This window comes from Microcebus murinus, chromosome 31 (genome assembly GCF_040939455.1).
Source record: "Microcebus murinus isolate Inina chromosome 31, M.murinus_Inina_mat1.0, whole genome shotgun sequence".
Taxonomy (NCBI): domain Eukaryota; kingdom Metazoa; phylum Chordata; class Mammalia; order Primates; family Cheirogaleidae; genus Microcebus; species Microcebus murinus.
In genome coordinates this window covers 3,944,953-3,964,200 of record NC_134134.1, presented here as the reverse complement: position 1 = coordinate 3,964,200, position 19,248 = coordinate 3,944,953, and the positions used below count along the sequence as shown (strand labels likewise).

The following is a 19,248-nucleotide window of genomic DNA, read 5'->3' as shown; positions in this document are numbered from 1 at the left end:
AGTTTCCAATTCTGAATACGACATAAATTATTTATAAATGGATATAACATTTTTTTTTAGACAAAGTCTCGCTCTGTCACCCAGGGCTAGAGTGCCATGGCGTCAGCCTCGCTCACAGCAACCTCAAACTCCTGGACTCAAATGATCCTCCTGCCTCAGCCTCTTGAGTAGCTGGGACTACTAGCATGCGCCACCATGCCTGGCTAATTATTATTATTATTATTTTTAGTTATTTGGCTAATTTCTTTCTAATTTTTTTTTTTTTTTGAGACAGACTCTCACTCTGTTGCCCAGGCTAGAGTGAGTTGCGTGGTGTCAGCCTAGCTCACAGCAACCTCAAACTCCTGGGCTCAAGCGATCCTCCTGCCTCAGCCTCCCAAGTAGCTGGGACTACAGGCATGTGCCACCATGCCTGGCTAATTTTTTGTATATATATTTTTAGTTAGTCAATTAATTTCTTTCTATTTATAGTAGAGAGGGTCTCGCTCTTGCTCAGGCTGGTTTCGAACTCTTGACCTCAAGCAATCCGCCCGCCTTGGCCTCCCAGAGTGCTAGGATTACAGGCATGAGCCACCACACCCGGCCTCTTTCTAATTTTTTAGTAAACACGGGACCTCACTCTTGCTCAGGGTGGTATCAGACTGCTGAGATGAAGCAATCCTCCCGCCTGGCCTCCCAGAGTGCTACGATTACAGGTATGAACCACCATGCCAGGCTTGGATATAACCTATATACAAGGTTAAATGCAAATACCCTCCAGGTGGTGCCAGGTCCCAGTGCAGAGAGAAAGCCCTGGTTGCCGCCATTAGTAGGTGGGATCCCATTATGTGTCAGTCAGGGCTCTGAGGGGTGTGGCCTAGAGCCCTACCCAATCACAAATTCGTTGGTTGGAACTGTCCAATCATGCACGCAGCGGGAGGGCGGGACTTCCGGTTCCTGCTGGGTTTTTGTCACCTGCTGGTCCTCCATGCTCACCCTTGTGTTCAGTGCTCTTTCTTTGCTTTGGGAAACTCAGGTAACCCTCATCCTTTGTCAACCTCTGACCTGCGGGTTCTGAAACATCTGCAAGACAAATCCCTGGGCACCACAGAAGTCGCAAAATGGTGAGTGTGCGGCCAGCTGTCCTAGGGCGTTTGAAACCCCGAGGAACTGGCTGTGGCAGGACCCGGAGTCTGCAGACCTGGGGACCCTTTAGCCCAGCTCGGCCTTCAGTCCCTGGGGCTGAGAGCGGGGTTGGGCTGCAGCTGGACCCAGGAGCCTCCTGTCTAATCCTCCCAGGCATCTGTGGCCCAGTGGGAGTCGTCTCGGTAGTTGTGTGATGCAGCCCTGCGTGTCCCCTGCATTGTGCAGTGACAACGCAGGGTCATCAGGGAGGAATTTCGGCTGGGGTGCGGGGTTCATGCGTGGGAGGGGCTGTAGCCACTGCAGTCCCACCACTCCGCTCTGGTGTTAAAAATTAAACTAAGGCACCGCTTAAAAACATGATAGAGGCCGGGCGTGGTGGCTCACACCTGTAATCCTAGCACTTTGGGAGGCCGAGGGGGGCGGATTGCTGGAGGTCAGGAGTTCTAAACCAGCCTGAGCAAGAGTGAGACCCCGTCTCTACTATAAATAGAAAGAAATTAATTGGCCAACTAATATATATAGAAAAAATTAGCTGAGCATGGTGGCGCATGCCTGTAGTCCCAGCTACTTGGGAGGCTGAGGCAGCAGGATTGCTTGACCCCAGGAGGTTGAGGTTGCTGTGAGCTAGGCTGATGCCACGGCACTCACTCTAGCCTGGCCAACTAAGCCAGACTCTGTCTCAAAAAAAAAAAAAAAGAGAGTTTATTAGAACAAACAGCGATTTATGGATCAGACAGCAATCGTCCATGGTTTGTTTTGGGCGTCCACCAGGGGGGCTTGAAGCAAAGACTTTCATAAAGAGCAGGAGACAGCAAACCGGATTTAAGAATTGAGTGATTACAGTTGTGTAGTGGTTATGTCTTCATAAAAAGGTAGATTTCAGGAAAAGTCTATTTATATATTGAATTAAAAAACTTATTATGTACCTATTTTCTTCCCCAGAGTAAGTGTAGTAGGTCTCTCAGGTCTGTTGCTTATTTGCAGGTGATTTTCAATAGAATTTCAGGGCTTTGCTTTGGCAAGTATACCCAGGAATTGAAATAGAAACAAATCTTTGTTCCATTTTGGTTGCAGAAAAATGAATACATTTCTACAAGGAAGTGTGGGGAAAAATTAATGAACGACAAAGATTCATCAAAACACCTATTTCTTCTCCTATTTCTTTTTGGGGGGTGGAGGGATTTGTAAGAGTGGTTCACTGTTTTGTGTCCTGTTATCTGGATGTTGGAGTTTACCAATAAAGCCTTTGAGATGGGATTTTGCAACTCTGAGAATAGTTCACATGGCATTGTTTACTAAATGATTTGTTATCATGAAAATAATAATTAAATGACCTACTTATATCTCAAAGAGATAAATACTTTTGGTTTTCCTGTAGAAGTATGAAATTTAAGTGCCTTATAATTTCTGTGATATTATGATATATATATATATTTTTGAGACAGAGTCTCACTTTGTTGCCCAGGCTAGAGTGAGTGCCATGGTGTCAGCCTGGCTCACAGCAACCTCAATCTCCGGGGCTCAGGGATCCTACTTGCCTCAGCCTCCCGAGTAGCTGGGACTACAGGCATGTGCCACCATGCCCGGCTAATTTTTTGTATATACATTTTTAGTTGGTCAATTTATTTCTATTTTTGGTAGAGACGGGGTCTTGCTCAGGCTGGTTTCGAACTCCTGACCTTGAGCAATCCGCCCGCCTTGGCCTCCCAAAGTGCTAGGATTACAGGTGTGAGCCACCACGCCCGGCCTGTTATTTTGGTTTTTTAATCTATGATTCCTAGCTCTGAGCTCCTGTAGGCTTTGTTATTTGCTAAATGACTATAGCAATAAGAATATATTTAAAAAACATATTTGGCCTTTCTTTCTTGGTTCCTGAAGTAGTTCCTGTATGGCAAAGGTGAAAGAAAATCTTTTCTTTCTTTACAATTAGCCTATCAAACACATCTGAGCTTATGTTAATGAGGCAGTTTTTGCAAAACTCACTGAAATCCCTGGGTGGGAGGCTGGTTGCCAGGGAAACCAGCCATTTGTTTGGAGGGATGGAATTTTCAGTCCCACTCCCAAGCTTTGGGGAGCAGGGAGGGGCTGAAGGTTAAGTGGATTGTAAATGACTTATACAGATAAACTAATTATGCTTATAAATGAAGCTTCTATAAAAACCCCAAAGGACAGGGTTTGGAGAACTTCTAGATAGCTGAACAGGTGGTGGTCCCTGGAAGTGGGGAATCTGTCAAGGGCTTTAATCTGTGCACCCCTTCTTCCCCATACCTTGCCCTATGTATCTCCTCATGTGGCTTTTTGTTTATATCTTTCAAGATATCCCTTATGATAAACCAGTGAATATGATAAGTATTTTCCTGAGGTTTGTGAGGTGGTCTGGGAAATGAATCAAATATACAGAGGAGGTCATGGAACTCCTACTTGAGGCTGATCTATCAGAAGATTTGGAGTCCTGGACATGCAAGTGGTGTCTGAAAGGGGGGATAGTTTTGGGGGTTGAATCCTAAACCTGTGTGATTTGACACTATCTTCAGTCAAATAGTATCAGATTGACCTGTATTTGAGGACATTTAGCAACAAAATTGATTGCTTGTTTGTTATTAGGGAGAAATTTGTGCACATTTGTTCTCATAAATCTTCCGTGTTGATTGTTGCGGTGTGAGAGCAGAGGAAAAATATTGTGGTTTGAGTATTTTCCCTTCAGAACTGTACTCCCTTGTATAAACCTATGATGCAGAAAATGTTGGGTGCCGGGATGTGGCCTCTTGCTGCCTCCCTGTAGCTACGGAACTCTGTGGACCAGTGCTGCATGTGGCCACCCCAGGCCCACAGGCTGCTGCCTGTTTCAAGGCCACACTGCTTGCATGATCCTGATTGGGTAAATTTTGAATCCCACTGTTGTTTTTTTTTTTTATTTATTTTTTATTTTTATTTTTTTTACCTTTTTGAATCCCACTGTTGTTAATTTGATGTTAAAGCTTGTTGTTGATTGGATGCTAAAGCTTGTTGTTGATTGGATGCTAAAGCTTGTTGTTGATTGGATGTTAAAGCTTGTAGTTGATTGGACGCTTTTTGAGCCCTACCAAGGGTATAAAAGCAGGAGCAAAAGGGGCTGAAGGCTCAGAAGATCGGAAGACACGAAGAGAGCTGTAACACTAGGTGTGCTGAGCCTGCTGTAGAAGAATAAAGGCTGTTCTCCAACTCTTCCGTGTGCCTCTTGGTTCTTTCCCTGGTCACATGAATAAGAGCTGTAACAAGAACTATAACGGCTCGCTAGCTGTACAGATTGCCACAACACCTAAGCACTGACTTTAAGTAATTTTGCTAGATTCTTCAAACACTGGGTATTTTTTTTTTTTTTGAGACAGAGTCTCACTTTGTTGTCCAGGCTAGAGTGAGTGCCGTGGCGTCAGCCTGGCTCACAGCAACCTCAATCTCCGCGGCTCAGCGATCCTACTGCCTCAGCCTCCCGAGTAGCTGGGACTACAGGCATGCACCACCATGCCCGGCTAATTTTTTTGTATATATATTTTTAGTTGGTCAATTAATTTATTTCTATTTTTGGTAGAGACGGGGTCTCGCTCAGGCTGGTTTCGAACTCCTGACCTTGAGCAATCCGCCCGCCTTGGCCTCCCAAAGTGCTAGGATTACAGGCGTGAGCCACCACGCCCGGCTGGGTATTTTTTTTATTTACAATGAAATGAATAAGCCTAAATGAGAAGCAGAGGCATGGAACCAGGGCCTCCAAGCTTACCCCAATCTTGAGCCTGTAAAAGGAGGTCATTGAAGGCCCATTGAGTTTTTCCTAAGGGGCCTCACTCTCAGGTGTTCTAGCCTACTCATACCGGCCACAGAAGGAGCCCTTTATACTGAGAGAAGCTACAGATCCCTGGAAAGCTGGGAACCAGGACCCACTGGAAGATTTGGTTGGTTTAGGGATGGAAAACTGTAATGCCCCTTTTGGGAGTGCATCTGTTATTTGTCCTGGGGCTTTTTTTTTTTTTTTTTTTTTGAGACAGTGTCTCACTTTGTTGCCCAGGCTAGAGTGAGTGCCGTGGTGTCAGCCTGGCTCACAGCAACCTCAGTCGCTGGGGTTCAGCGATCCTACTGCCTCAGCCTCCCGAGTAGCTGGGACTACAGGCATGCTCCACCATGCCCGGCTAATTTTTGTATATATATTTTTAGTGGGTCGATTAATTTATTTCTATATTTGGTAGAAATGGGGTCTCGCTCAGGCTGGTTTCGAACTCATGACCTTGAGCAATCCGCCCGCCTCGGCCTCCCAAAGTGATAGGATTACAGGCGTGAGCCACCACGCCCGGCCTGGGGCTGTTTTTGACATTAGCAAATACAACCATTTCAGATTTAGGTGAGAAGTGTCTTTATTGTGAAGGAGTATTGCAACTGTGGGAAAGCACCAATTATAAGATCTGCAAGCATCTCAAAGTTTAGGCAGAAAGGGGCTTCTTTTTATAGAAAGGAGTAAAAAAGATTAGAAAAAGCATTGTAGGGAGATGTCAGGATGTCAGGTGACACAATTAGATGGTAGATCAGAGAATGATTTACCCTGAAGTCAGACTATTCTTAGGAGGGGCAGAGAGTGGGGTTATCTACTGGTTAAGGCTGAAGGAGGATGACAGTTCAGGGGCCTGGCAAAAGGAGAGTAACTTAACTCACATATGGTTAGCAAATATTCTGTTTACACTAGTGAATACAGAATTGTTCATCTAATTGTTTGTGAAGCAAAAATGGGAATTTTTTGGGTCTGTGTCTGGCTTTGTGGTAGGTAAAATAGGGAGCGTTATCTAATTTATAAAGAGGGTGTTTCTTTGCAGTGAGCTGCTCTTAATGAACAAAAAGGATGGGAGATTTCTTTAATCACAGCTATTTACCAGCATTAGTTTCTAGTGCCATCTTGCCCCACCACTTTGTCTTGCACTACACATCTCTTTCATTTGGCCATTCCTGCGTGTACCAATTCTAATAAACTGGAAAGTGTAATTAAAGTGTTTTGCTGAGTTCCATGAGTAGTTATATCACATTAGTGGAGTTGAGAAGGGAGTTATGGGAATGCTGAATTTATAGGCAGTTTAGAAGTGTGAATTATTATAAGAGACATTGATCTTCAGTTTAGCAGCACAGGGACTGGTCAACAATACGTGACTGGATTCTCTGCACAAGATTAGAGGAAATTTTTTTAAATGATATTTTCAATAAATATACTTTCTAGGGTGCAGGTCATGATCTTTGATATTGGCATATCCTGGAACCTTGATGTAAAAAAGGAATGTTTAATTAAAATTAATTAATTTTCAATGTCAATTTTTTTTTTTTTTTGAGACAGAGTCTCACTTTTGTTGCCCTGGCTAGAGTGAGTGCCATGGCGTCAACCTAGCTCACAGCAACCTCAAACTCCTGGGCTCAAGTGATCCTCTTGCCTCAGCCTCCCAAGTAGCTGGGACTACAGACATGCACCACCCTGCCCGGCTAATTTTTTATATATATATTTTTAGTTGGTCAATTAATTTCTTTCTATTTTTAGTAGAGATGGGGTCTCGCTCAGGCTGGTTTTGAACTCCCAACCTCGAGTAATCCGCCCGCCTCGGCCTCCCAGAGTGCTAGGATTACAGGCGTGAGCCACCGCACCCGGCCTCAATGTCAGATGTTTAATGAGAAGCTTTGTAAGGCTTTGGCAGTAATGAAGAATATTATCTTTAAGGAAATCTGCTTTGTATGCTACTTAATGCATGTCCATGGGCCTCCCTAATCTTATTTTTATTTATTTATTTTTTGAGACAGAGTCTCACTTTGTTGCCCAGGCTAGAGTGAGTGCCGTGGTGTCAGCCTGGCTCACAGCAACCTCAATCTCCGGGGCTCAGCGATCCTACTGCCTCAGCCTCCCGAGTAGCTGGGACTACAGGCATGCGCCACCATGCCCGGCTAATTTTTTCTATATATATTTTTAGTTGGTCAATTAATTTATTTCTATTTTTGGTAGAGACGGGGTCTTGCTCAGGCTGATTTCGAACTCCTGACCTTGAGCAATCCGCCCGCCTCAGCCTCGAAAGTGCTAGGATTACAGGCGTGAGCCACCACGCCCGGCCTACATAATATTTCTGTGTTAAAAATTGTCTTTTTGAATAATTCCAGTTACTCATATGAGTCAAAACCAGTTCTCTTTACTCAGTTCTCTTTACTCTGTTATTTCACCAGCAGTGAAATTAAGAATTCCCCACATGACCACTTGGTAAATATGTGTTTCGTTTTGTTTTGTTTTTTCAGGGACTGTTGACATTCAGGGATGTGGCCATAGAATTCTCTCTGGAGGAGTGGGAATGTCTTGACAATGCTCAACAGAATTTGTATAGGGATGTGATGTTAGAGAACTACAGAGATTTGGTGTTCATGGGTAAAGATCTTTTCAATGCATAATTTTTATTCCCCACTAAGAATTTTATATTCTACCTTTGCAGAATTTTTCTGGGATTTTCTGCTTTGCATGAGTAAAGTTCAGATGTTTGTTTCCAAGGAAAAATTGGGATTTGTTGGTATAGGAAAGAAAATCTTCAATCTGTTTTATCTTGACAGTAATCTTTCCCTTTCCTGAACTGATCAGTATCTTTCACTCTTTGTTAGTGATAATTCCAAAAATTTGGTGGCATAAGATTTTGTTGCTCACAGTTTACAATCCAATATCCACCACCAATATTTGATTCCACAAGTATTGGGTAATGGAGCTAAGGACCCCCAAATTTTAAGTACTTTCTAAATATTATAAAATGTCTGACAGGCATTAGTGTTTCGGGATTAATTTTTTTTAGAGTCTTCTGTACTGTTCCCGTTTCTCTAGTGAGCACAGTGCTCGATTGGTAATGGAAGAATCTCAAAAATGTCATGTCACTTTTCTTTGAATAAAACAGGTCTTGTTGCCTCTAAGCCAGACCTGATCACCTTTCTGGAGCAAAAAAAAGAGCCCTGGAATGTGAAGACAAATGAGACTGTCGCCAAACACTCAGGTAGGTGGCAGTGAATGAAGCAGGTGACACAGGAGAGAGGTCCAAAGGTCAAGGAGGAAGCCAGACCTTGAAAAGTCTTTTGGAAAACTCTGCTTCAATGGAAATGTTTTCTGGGAAGTCTGAGTTTCCTTATCTTAATCTATGATACAGTCTTCCCTGTCCCTTACTGTTAAATTATCTAAGGACTTTATTTCTCTTCAGTGTAGTTAATTTAAGGTTAGAGTGAGAACAAAAGCCCTGCTCATGGTTTATAAGGGACTGCAGGTACTGACTGCTTTCCATTCCATTGCAGGACATGGAAATATGTGTGTATATTTGAGAAAATCTATGGTAAAAAAAATTTTTTTTTGAGACAGAGTCTCACTCTATCAACCTGGGTAGAGTGCAATGGCATCTTGGTAGTTCACTGCAGCTTCAAACTCTTGGGCTCAAGTGATCCTCCTGCCTCAGCCTCCTGAGTAGCTAGAACTATAGGTATGTTCCACAGTCTCTGGCTAATTTTTCTATTTTTAGTAAAGACCAGGTCTCACTCTTGCTCAGGCTGGTCTCCAACTCCTGTGCTCAAGCGATCCTCCCCCCCTTGGCCCTCCAGAGTGCTAGGATTACAGTCATGAGCCACCACATCTGTCTGCAAACCATTTTTTAATTTCTCTGTATTTATTACATCATGTCTGAAATGTGTGAGTGTCGTGGTGATATTGGTATTTGGTACAGAAATCCCAGATCACCACAAGGAGATGTTATGTTTTCTGCTTTATGATTTGTTATCCTGTGAAAGGATCTGGGTCCCAGATTTCAAACTGTATCCCCACCAGGGAGAGGAGTTCCAGTCCCAATTCACCCACAGGGAGCCCAAGCTGGGTCTATGTCTCTCAGCCTCTGAGTTGGCACAGTTGTCCTGTGAACACCGTGCCAGCAGCACCTGGGAGGGCTGGCGGGTAGGGAGCTTACAGTCTGAGTTCCCCTGAGTCAGCTGTAGGGTCCCAAAAGGGAAGGTCCCATTCCCTGGAGGTGCCTCTGGCTGGTGGCGTATTGTCTCTCTGGGCAGCCATGGGTAGGGTCAGCGGAGGGGAGGAGGAGACAATATGGTACCTGCCGCGTGGCTCGGGTCGGTGCACACGGAGGTGCCCGGAGGAAGTTGGGAACCTGGTGCCACGTCTGCTACAGGCTCACCGCTGGCTGGTGGCAGCGGTCTCTGGGCTGGTGTCCACAGGTCTCTCCACCCGCTGGGGAGCCCACCAGCAGTCCCAAATGCAGGGGAGGGGAAACAGCAAATCCACCTACCCTTGCCGCTGGTCTCCGGGCTGATCCAGTGGTCTCAGCCTCCAGTTCTCCTCCGCAGCCTCCTCCCATGGAGTCTCCCGGGGTCTCAGGTACCCCTCCTTCCGGTCCTTTTCCGCTGTATGCTCATCTTCTTGCTTCTTTCCTCTAATTTCTGCTAGAATCTGTCTTTTCTGCAGATACACTCTGTCTGGCGGTATTATTCATCCGCGATCTTGCTCTCCCCCCCTCTTGTGACAGTTTTGACTTAAAGTATATTTTAAAAATTATAACGTTTTTCACTTTAAAATAATATGCCTAATATAATTTTGAACTCCACTGCTCTTTGATGCTAAATGTTTTTCTGATATATCTTGCTATATCCTGCCAGTTGTAGTCTATTGTTCTCACCAGGTATGAAGTCAAGTCACTTTAGATTGAATATAGTTGGATTTTTTTTAACTCTTTATTTAACTGTGCTTTCTCACTGGAAACAGTAGTACATAAATATTTACATAATTTTCTCAAAGGAAGGACTTACAATTTCTCTTATGTTAATTGTTTTATATAACTTTTTTCACTGTCTTTTCTTTCTTTCCTCTCCCTCTGTCCTGCATTGTGCCTCACTGATTTTTAGTGACATATTTTGTTTCTTTGCCTAGCTTTCTTTTTTCTCTATAAACATTTTTTTCTGATGTTCACTGTGAGAACTATATAAAACCTTTTGAACTTGCAACTTATGTTAAATGAATAACTACTTCAGTTGCATATAAAAATTCTTAATCTTTACATCTGCCCTCACCTTTATGATATCGATGTCAGTAATTATGTCTTTTTATATTGTATAGAAATTAACACATGACAATGATCATTTTTTTATTTTGCCTTTCAAATTTTATAGCACAATTAAATATTTTGCACCATCATTATGATAATGCAGAATTTTATTCTTAATATGTGCATATTTTTCTCAGAGAGTTATGTAGTTGTCAAAGAAGGTGGAAACCAGCCTTTGGAAAGGCCACAAAAAACACATGTGTGGACATATGCCCATAGTTTCATTCTCTTTTGAAAGGGAATCCAGGAGATAGGATTTTACTACTAAAGTGATAACTCAGTGTCAGCATGGAGGAAGGGCTTTGGTGGGTAAATACAACAAAGTTTCCTTCCCCTTCCTGTGGTTCTTGGTGTTTTTCTCAATTGGGGTGCTATCAACTATTAGCAGTTATGATTTCTAAAAGAATCATGGTTGTAATTATATTATTAAGTTCATACATCTATGATGGAAGTAAGACCATGGTATTCTATTGTGCTTTCTTTCTAATGTACTTTCTATAGTTTTATCTATTCAAATTTTTAAGTATATTCACCAGAGTCTGCTTAGTGAGATACTTTATTTTCATCTCTTTCAGAACTCTCTTCCCATTGCAACAAAGACCTGTTGCCTGAGCAGTGTATAAAAGACCCCTTTCAGAAATCAATAATGAGATTATATGGAAGAAATGGCCTTGAATATATACACTTAAGAAGAGACTGGGAGTGTGGGGGTGAGCATAAGAGGCAGAAAGCATGTTATGATGGTCTTACCCAATGTTTGTCAACTTGCCACAGAAAATTATTCAAATGTTATAAATGTATAAATGTCTTTAGCAAATCATCAAATCTAAATAGACACAAGACAAGACATACTGGAGAGAAATGTTTCAAACTTAATGAAAGTGGCAAAACTTATAACCACAGCTCTAATGTTTCTGGACATAGAAAAAATCATACAAGAGAGAAATTCTACAAGTGTGAAGAATGTGGAAAACCCTTCAACTGTTGCTCAAAACTTATTATACATAGGAGAATTCACACTGGAGAGAAACCCTACAAGTGTGAAGAATGTGGAAAAGCCTTTATGTGTTGCAGAAAACTTACTCTACATAAAAAAATTCATATGGGAGAGAAACCATACAAATGTGAAGAATGTGGCAAAGCCTTTACCCATTTCACATCCCTTACTCAACATAAAAGAATTCATACTGGAGAAAAACCCTACAAATGTGAAGAATGTGGAAAAGCCTTTAGCCAGTGCACAAACCTTACTCGACATAAAAGAATCCATACTGAAGAGAAACCCTACAAATGTGAAGAATGTGGCAAAGCCTTTAACCAGTCCTCACTCCTTACTCGACATAAAAGAATCCATACTGGAGAAAAACCCTACAAATGTGAAGAATGTGGAAAAGCCTTTAGCCAGTGCACAGACCTTACTCGACATAAAAGAATCCATACTGGAGAGAAACCCTACAAATGTGAAGAATGTGGAAAAGCCTTTACCCTGTGCCCAAACCTTACTCGACATAAAAGAATCCATACTGGAGAGAAACCCTACAAATGTGAAGAATGTGGCAAAGCTTTTACCAGCTGCACACACCTTACTCCACATAAAAGAACTCATACAGGAGAGAAACCCTACAAATGTGAGGAATGTGGCAAAGCCTTTACCCAGGTCACACACCTTACTCGACATAAAAGAATTCATACAAGAGAGAAACTCTAAAAATGTGTAGAATGTGGCAAAGCCATTATCCCGTTCAGAGACCTCACTCAACATAAATGAATCCATACAGGAGAGAAACCATACAAATGTGAGGAATGTGGCAAAGCATTTCTCAGTGCTCACACATTAATCTACACAAAAGAGTTCATATCAGAGAAAAATTCTATGAATGTGAAAATTGTGACATAGTCTTTAATAACTGTTTACATCTTATTCTACATCAAAGAAATCAGACTAGATAAAAGTGAGATAAATGTAATGAGTATGTAAGTGCTTTACCAAAGGATTAGCCTTAAAATGCACAACAGTACTTATACTTAAAGCAAAGCTAATAATGTAGACTGCTGGCAATACCATTAGTTATAACAGATCTTATCGGACATGGGAGAACTTACACTGAAAATAATGCTCCAATATTTTCTCAAACATTGCTCATCATCACAAAAATTTTAAGGAATAGAAACCTTACAAATATAATGAATATGAAAAAATATTTATGCAAATGATATACCTTATAGAACAATGAACAATTGATACTTAAAATACTTTCATAAATTTCAGAATGCAATTAATCTAGAATCAAGTCTAAACATATATCAGAGGGCTCACAGTGCAATACACTAATGCACTAACACATTCACTCATTTCTTTAAACTAGGTTGTTGATTATAGAGAACGACTAAAATATTCAGTTGATTTAATTGTATGTCAGCTTTAAAAAAGAGAGAGATTTTGTGAGAGTTATAATGACATGTAAAATATACTTTCTGGTCCGGGTGGGGTGAAAATGTAATAAAGTATACATTTTTGCTATTTTTTGCAAGCAAGTACTGATATTATTCAACTTTAAATACCGTAGTTGGTATGCTTTCATTCTTAGTGTGTATGTGAATGTGTGCTTAATGATAGCTACATCACATTTATTAGAAGTCTTTTGTATTAAGTAGGCATTATTCATGTACGTTTCCATGGAAAATTAAAAACACTGATATGTAAGATCTATGAAATGGATAGGTACCAAGGATTTTCTTATAATAAACAGTATTTTAAGTGATATATGATGTAAGTATATGATGAAGTAATATTCTTCTCATTATAATCAGAATGTAAAAATTACAATATTAAAAATAACTAGTTTTACTACTGCACGTTACGATAATAAAATAGAATGTAATTTGGAATATTTTTAGATTACATGTAAACTTAATTTGTTTCATTAAATTAAAAATGTTTTTACTGTTTCCAACATGTTGTAGATTGAATAAAGTGTTATTATGCCACCAACATTAACCTATCCCATGTTACTCAAAGTTGGAGGAAATCGATTTTAAAAATGTACTATCACGCTACACAATACAAAGACCTAATTTGTGATCCATTTTATCAGTGGCTGTACTTTAAAGAGTAAGGTTCCCAAAGCTTTTTTTCATTACGTTTGTAATTACATTGTTACTGTAATGCTTATAATAAAGATTTTGCACTTAATGAAAGCCATACATTTCTTAACCCAGAATGACTAGATGTTATATTCTATCTTACAGTTTTCTTTCAACATGCAACCTGCCTGGCCAGTGAAACAGAAATAAGCATATTTTTTATTTATATTGAATCAGATATACAAATACATCATGGTTAAGTTGAACTATAGTTGTAGTATATTTACAGACTAAGGAATTTCTGTTTGTGGATGTATGCCTATTTTGAACAGAAAAGAAGAAATATTAGAAAAAATGGGTAATTTCAATTGTCGAGAATTTACTAGCAAACTAGAAACTTCAAAGATTCTGAAAGGAAATATTTTGTTTGCTTCATGTTTAATTAATTGTTTTAAACCCTAAAGCTTCTGAATGGGAACCTGCCCATTCCAATCCTCTGTTCTTACATACTTATTGCTCTTGATAGGCCTACTATGTTATTTTATTATTTCAAAGTTCATTACGTATCGTTTATATGACCTGATCTGCAATTCCAACAAGGATTGTTATAAAACTTAATGGTGCTCATAAAATTATCTGAATGTATTAGTAATTGCACAGTGTGGTAATATCATTTCACTTAGTACATTCTATCTTTTCATTCTAATTTGGGAAGCATATTGAAAGCACTTTTTGGTTACTCCTTTTTTTACTTTTGGTCATCGAACTAATTGATTTATTGACTTTATCAGGCTACTTTGTTCAGGTAAACACTAAGAAGGATTTATAAATTATGGAGTTGATTTTATATTTAAATAGAAGAAATAAGTACAGGACAGTGTTAGATAGGCAGTAGATGCTTTATAATTACCAGTCAATATTTTTGTGGGAGTGAACTTGTGGCTCCAGAGAAGAGATTGAAAATGCCCAGGGTAAAAAGTCACTGATTTTGCATGTAGAGTGAAGGAACTGGCAGAACAACCAACTCTTGGAATTTATAAGTGGAAATTCTGCTTCATTCATTGCATAATTATCTCCAGTTTTTTGCCATTTTTTTAAATCTTCATTCTGTTCTACAACTGTATCTAAGCCAGTCTTCTTTCTGCCTGTGCTTGGGCTGCAATATTCTCACTGTCGTACTCAATGCATGTAATTCTACATATAAGATATACCATATAATAAGATGTTATTAATAGGAAGAAATATAAAAGAAACAGAATGTATTCTTGTTAAAATATATATCTTTGTATAATTCATGGGTTATTTAAAGAAAAAGATGTAAGATATCAAAGAATTTAAAGTTTTATTTAGAAAGGTTAAAGAAAAGATAATGTAAAGAAAGGATCTTGCATAGAATTTTTTATCCTAAAATGATTCATTATGTAGGAAAAAGGAATTTTAGGACAAAACACAAAGTTTTATGGAAGGTGTTATAGATGCTGTGCATGATGAGATAAAGTTTATGAAAGGACATTTATTAAGAAATTTTGACTAAAACAAAGATTTTGGTTAATAATATACTCTTAATAAAATGGCATAATATACTTATCCTAATTCTTTAACATGTTTTGTTTTTAATTTTAAAATTATGACTACATAAATTTTTTCTTTAATTTTGGTAAATAACCTACAAAAATAATAACAAACTAGAACAACTGAGTGGCCAAGATCCTGAATAAAGTATTATTCCCCTTACTAATTCACAAGGTCAAAAGGCTTATCAGCAAAATCTGGATTGGCAATCACATATATCTGATTTTATAGAAACAATTGATAATCATTATCCACAAAATAAATTATTCCAGTTTCTACATTTAACTCAATAGATATTACCTAAAATAGTAAAAGACATACTCATCAAGCCTTAAAATATGTTATTTAAACAAAAAGGGGAGGTATATGTTCCCCTAGAATAGAAAAAATTAAGCCTTATTTACTTTAAATTTTTTTGAGTTATCATAAAAAAGATGATTTAACAGCAGTAGAGAAGTATTGGAAAGGGAGCCATCCACCAGATCCTTTCCCTCACCAGCCTATCTGGTAGAAAGATGATATAGAAGAATAAATGGAAAGAAGGATGGGCAAAGGTGTGGGGGAGAGGCTTTTCCTTGTCTTTTGAGAGCTGATGGACAAATAGTCTGGATTCCAAGCAGAAGAATCAAACCCAGAGTGGAAACAGGAGGGGAAAAAATGGAGGAGACCACCAGAAGGGAATGAGGCCCTGGTTGAGGGCTTTAAAAGGATGAAAATAAAGAATAGGAAGTGCTGAAGCAAGAAAACGTGCCAGCCACTGATCATGACATGTGGACAGCTGAAGAGGACCTGTGAAGAAGCAGACAGAATACTGAAGTCTATGTCTGCATCTAAAACATCTGTAAACCTCTTTCTTGCCATGATCTGCATAGTGAGCATGGTGGTAAGAATGTCTGATAACCACACTTATCATTACTGGGCCTATATTCCCAATGCACCTTTAAATGAGATTGTCAACTGGGCTGACATTCCTTTCTTAGTATTTAATAATGATTCTAATTGGCTACCAGGACCTTATGATTATTGTGGTCCAATGAAACTCAATGAAGCCATAGCTATAATTAATAAATACGAAGTTGAAACAAAAGGCCCGCCCATATGTATTGGTAAAGGTATTCATTGTTTAAAACCTGCATCTCAAATCTGGCTAGTCACCTACAACTCTACCAGTGATAAATCAAAAGCCTTGTTATTTCTTGTAAGTGCAACCTTTTTTTCTGCTTCTGGACATACTAAATTTGCACCTCCAGATGTACCCATCTGTAAGGAGGTAGTAATTTCTGACCCTTAAATCTGGGTACAATGGAAAAATTGTAAAAGTCACATGGGACGCATTCTTACTGGCTCACCTTCTTGAGGTTATGTATTAATTAGACTGGAGTCCCTATGGGCATCCTGCCTCATCTTATAAAGTTAAAAAACTTCGTTATAAAAAACCTGTCACCTCGATGTCTATAACAGACACTAACTTTGAAAGTCATGTTACCTGGCACCATTATGGTATGAGCACTCCAGCTACTCATAGTTTAGATGGCCCTATTCATCAGCAACTGTGGAAATTATTGGCAGCTTCACACCCTTTGCAGGCCTGGATTACCAAAAACACATTAGATATAAACAGCAGTGGAGAGTGGAATTTTTACCTAAACTCTACTCATTATACTCAACCTTGTGTTAAATTGCCCTACTTATTCATGATTGAATATGCTATCTATGATGCACCTTCCTTCCTAGTGACTTATACCAACTGTTCTTATTTTTCCTGTATCGATTAATCCATAAAATTCAATCCCCATAAAGAAGCACTTTATATTTTTAAAGCCAGAGCAGGGCTGTAATTACCTGTTGAAATGAATAGAATTTGGCAGGAAACCCCAGCAAAGTTTGCTTTGCATAAACTGCTTACCCAGATTCTTAAATGTACCAAAAGATTGATTGGTCTATTAATAGCAGCTACTTTGGGAATTATTGCAGTCACTGCAACTGCCACCAAGGCCAGTGTAGCATTACACCAAACAGCTCAAACCACTGAATTTGTTCAAAATTTGCATCACAAATCAAATCAATTATGGTCCACTCAGAATCAAATTGACAGCAAATTGGCTACCTAAGTGGCTGCCTTACAACAAGCAGTCACCATACTGGGAGACCAGGTCATAAGTCTGCAAAAGCAACTTAGGCTCTGTTGTGATTGGAATATTACTCATCTGTATTTCTCTCTCTTTCTCTGTCTGTATATATAAAATCAAACTGTATTTCCTTGGGAAAACATTAAAAAACATCTACTCAATCAAGAACGTCTGACTGAACAGATTGGAAATTTACAACAAAAAAATCCTAAATACCTTCAGTCACAAACTGAATTTACTCTCTAAGTCTGACACTATTACTGACATCTCATCTTGTTTGGAGTCAGCTGATCCACTTTCTCATCTTAAAATCTATAAAAATTCCACCATAATAACTTGTAACATTATTTCACTCACTTACCTGTGCTTATTTATAGTCTGGAGAAAACTCTAAAAAAACCCAAAAAAACAGCAGAGGACCGACGCATCACCATGATGGCCATACAACTGCATCAACTGATGTCTAATAAAAATAAAAAAAAGGGGGAATTTGTTGGAAAAATATGATTGAGGAATTAATGAAGTGTAGCTCATAAGACTATTATAGTATCACCCTATGTTACTATATTAAACACAGAAACAGGAGTGTGCAGGGTTTAGCCCTGAAAGAATGTGTGAACTCAATGGTTCACTTATCAGAAGCTGCTATCAAGGGCGTGCTCTCATGGCTCCCATAGGGATGTTTTCCAGAAAGGCTTCCTGGTATCTCAAAATCTGTGAGCTTCCTTGTTTCCTTAGAAGACAAGAAAGGGCAAATATGACTCACAGGATGGGAGCCAGAGACAATGAGTGCCCTTTGCCCAGAGAGATGCCCCTGTGTTCTAAACAACCTGTTCATAGAGATCATTTTCCTGCTCTCTCCTCACTGTTTACCTTTAAGTCCACAACAACTAGATCAAAAAATATAATGTCAGTATGCCTCTTTTGTTATACCTTTGTTAAATGATGACTATGTCTTAGAACTTAGAATTTAGCCCTTGAAAGACTTTGTACCTATTTGTTCACCTAGATAGAATAGAAACCCTATGAAAAGATTTTTGACTCCAACCAACTGCCTGTCTCCCATAGCAACTGCATGGCCTGATATTTAAATATGTTACCCTGAAAACTGGTAATTGATATCTGTGATTATAAGAACCTATGTAAGTCTAACCATACTTTTAGACATTCACAATGATATGTCTAGTCTACTGAATAAGCCCACTGTTATATCTGATCTTTTTATATAAAACTATAAACTATACTTTAGTCTCTGTATATTCTTTTATTCTATTTCCTATCAATTTTCTTATCCTCTGTGGTGACCACTATCTAAGGGACCAGGCTTCACGGGGAAAAGCAACTGATCTTTCCACAGCTCTGCCTCAACTCTTCCCCATACTCTATTCCACCTGGGATGTGAATCATCCCTTTGTCCAGCCTGTCCACACTATATATGCCACTATTTTTTATTAGTCATTGAGTTGCTATCACAGATATTAGACTGACTATCGTGCTACCAACATGTGTGTTTTCAAGTGACACTTATTTTACTTAATAACGAACACAGAACACAAGAGTAATAATGTTGGTATGTTGCTGTAATTGCTCTATTTTAATGTTAATTATTGTTAATCTCTTACTGTGTATGATTTATAAATTAAAATTTATAAAACGTATGTACATATAGAAAAAAATTCAAAGTATACATTGGTTTGGTGTATATCTGTAGCTTCAATCATTCACAGAGAGTCTTAAATATATGTCCTATGAAGAAGGGTGACTCCTGTATATGTTGACTAGATTAACTAATAAGGTCATTTGAACCCAGAGGGTCATACTGTAGAAAATGTTTTTAGTGTCAAATTCGATTTCTTAAACTAGATACAAGGCTATGCAGGTTTTCTTTTCTTTCTTTCTTTCTTTCTTTCTTTCTTTCTTTCTTTCTTTCTTTCTTTCTTTCTTTCTTTCTTTCTTTCTTTCTTTCTTTCTTTCTTTCTCTTTCGTTCATTCTCTTTTTTTTTTTTGGAAAAGGAGTCTCGCTTTTTTGCCTAGGCTAGAGTGCCGTGGCATCAGCCTAGCTCACAGAAAACTCAAACTCCAGGGCTCAAGCAATCCTCCTTCCTCAGCCTCCTGAGTAGCTGGGACTACAGGCATGTGCCACCATGCCTGGCTAATTTGTTCTATATATATTAGTTGGCCAATTAATTTATTTGTATTTATAGTAGACACGGTGTCTCGCTCTT

General features: G+C 39.2%; 2 protein-coding genes across 2 annotated transcripts in view; one reads left to right on the top strand and one right to left on the bottom strand.

Moving 5' to 3' along the window:
- The window catches only part of LOC109729190 (KRAB domain-containing protein 5-like), a 445,983-nt gene that overhangs the window by 46,147 nt on the left and 380,588 nt on the right, over window positions 1–19,248 (bottom strand). The window lies entirely within an intron of this gene.
- The window catches only part of LOC142865668 (uncharacterized), a 284,849-nt gene continuing 266,701 nt past the window's right edge, over window positions 1,101–19,248 (top strand). Inside the window, 3 exon segments of the mRNA XM_075998850.1 lie at window positions 1,101–1,307; window positions 7,408–7,534; window positions 8,046–8,141. Coding sequence (XP_075854965.1) covers window positions 1,101–1,307; window positions 7,408–7,534; window positions 8,046–8,141 — 430 coding nt within the window.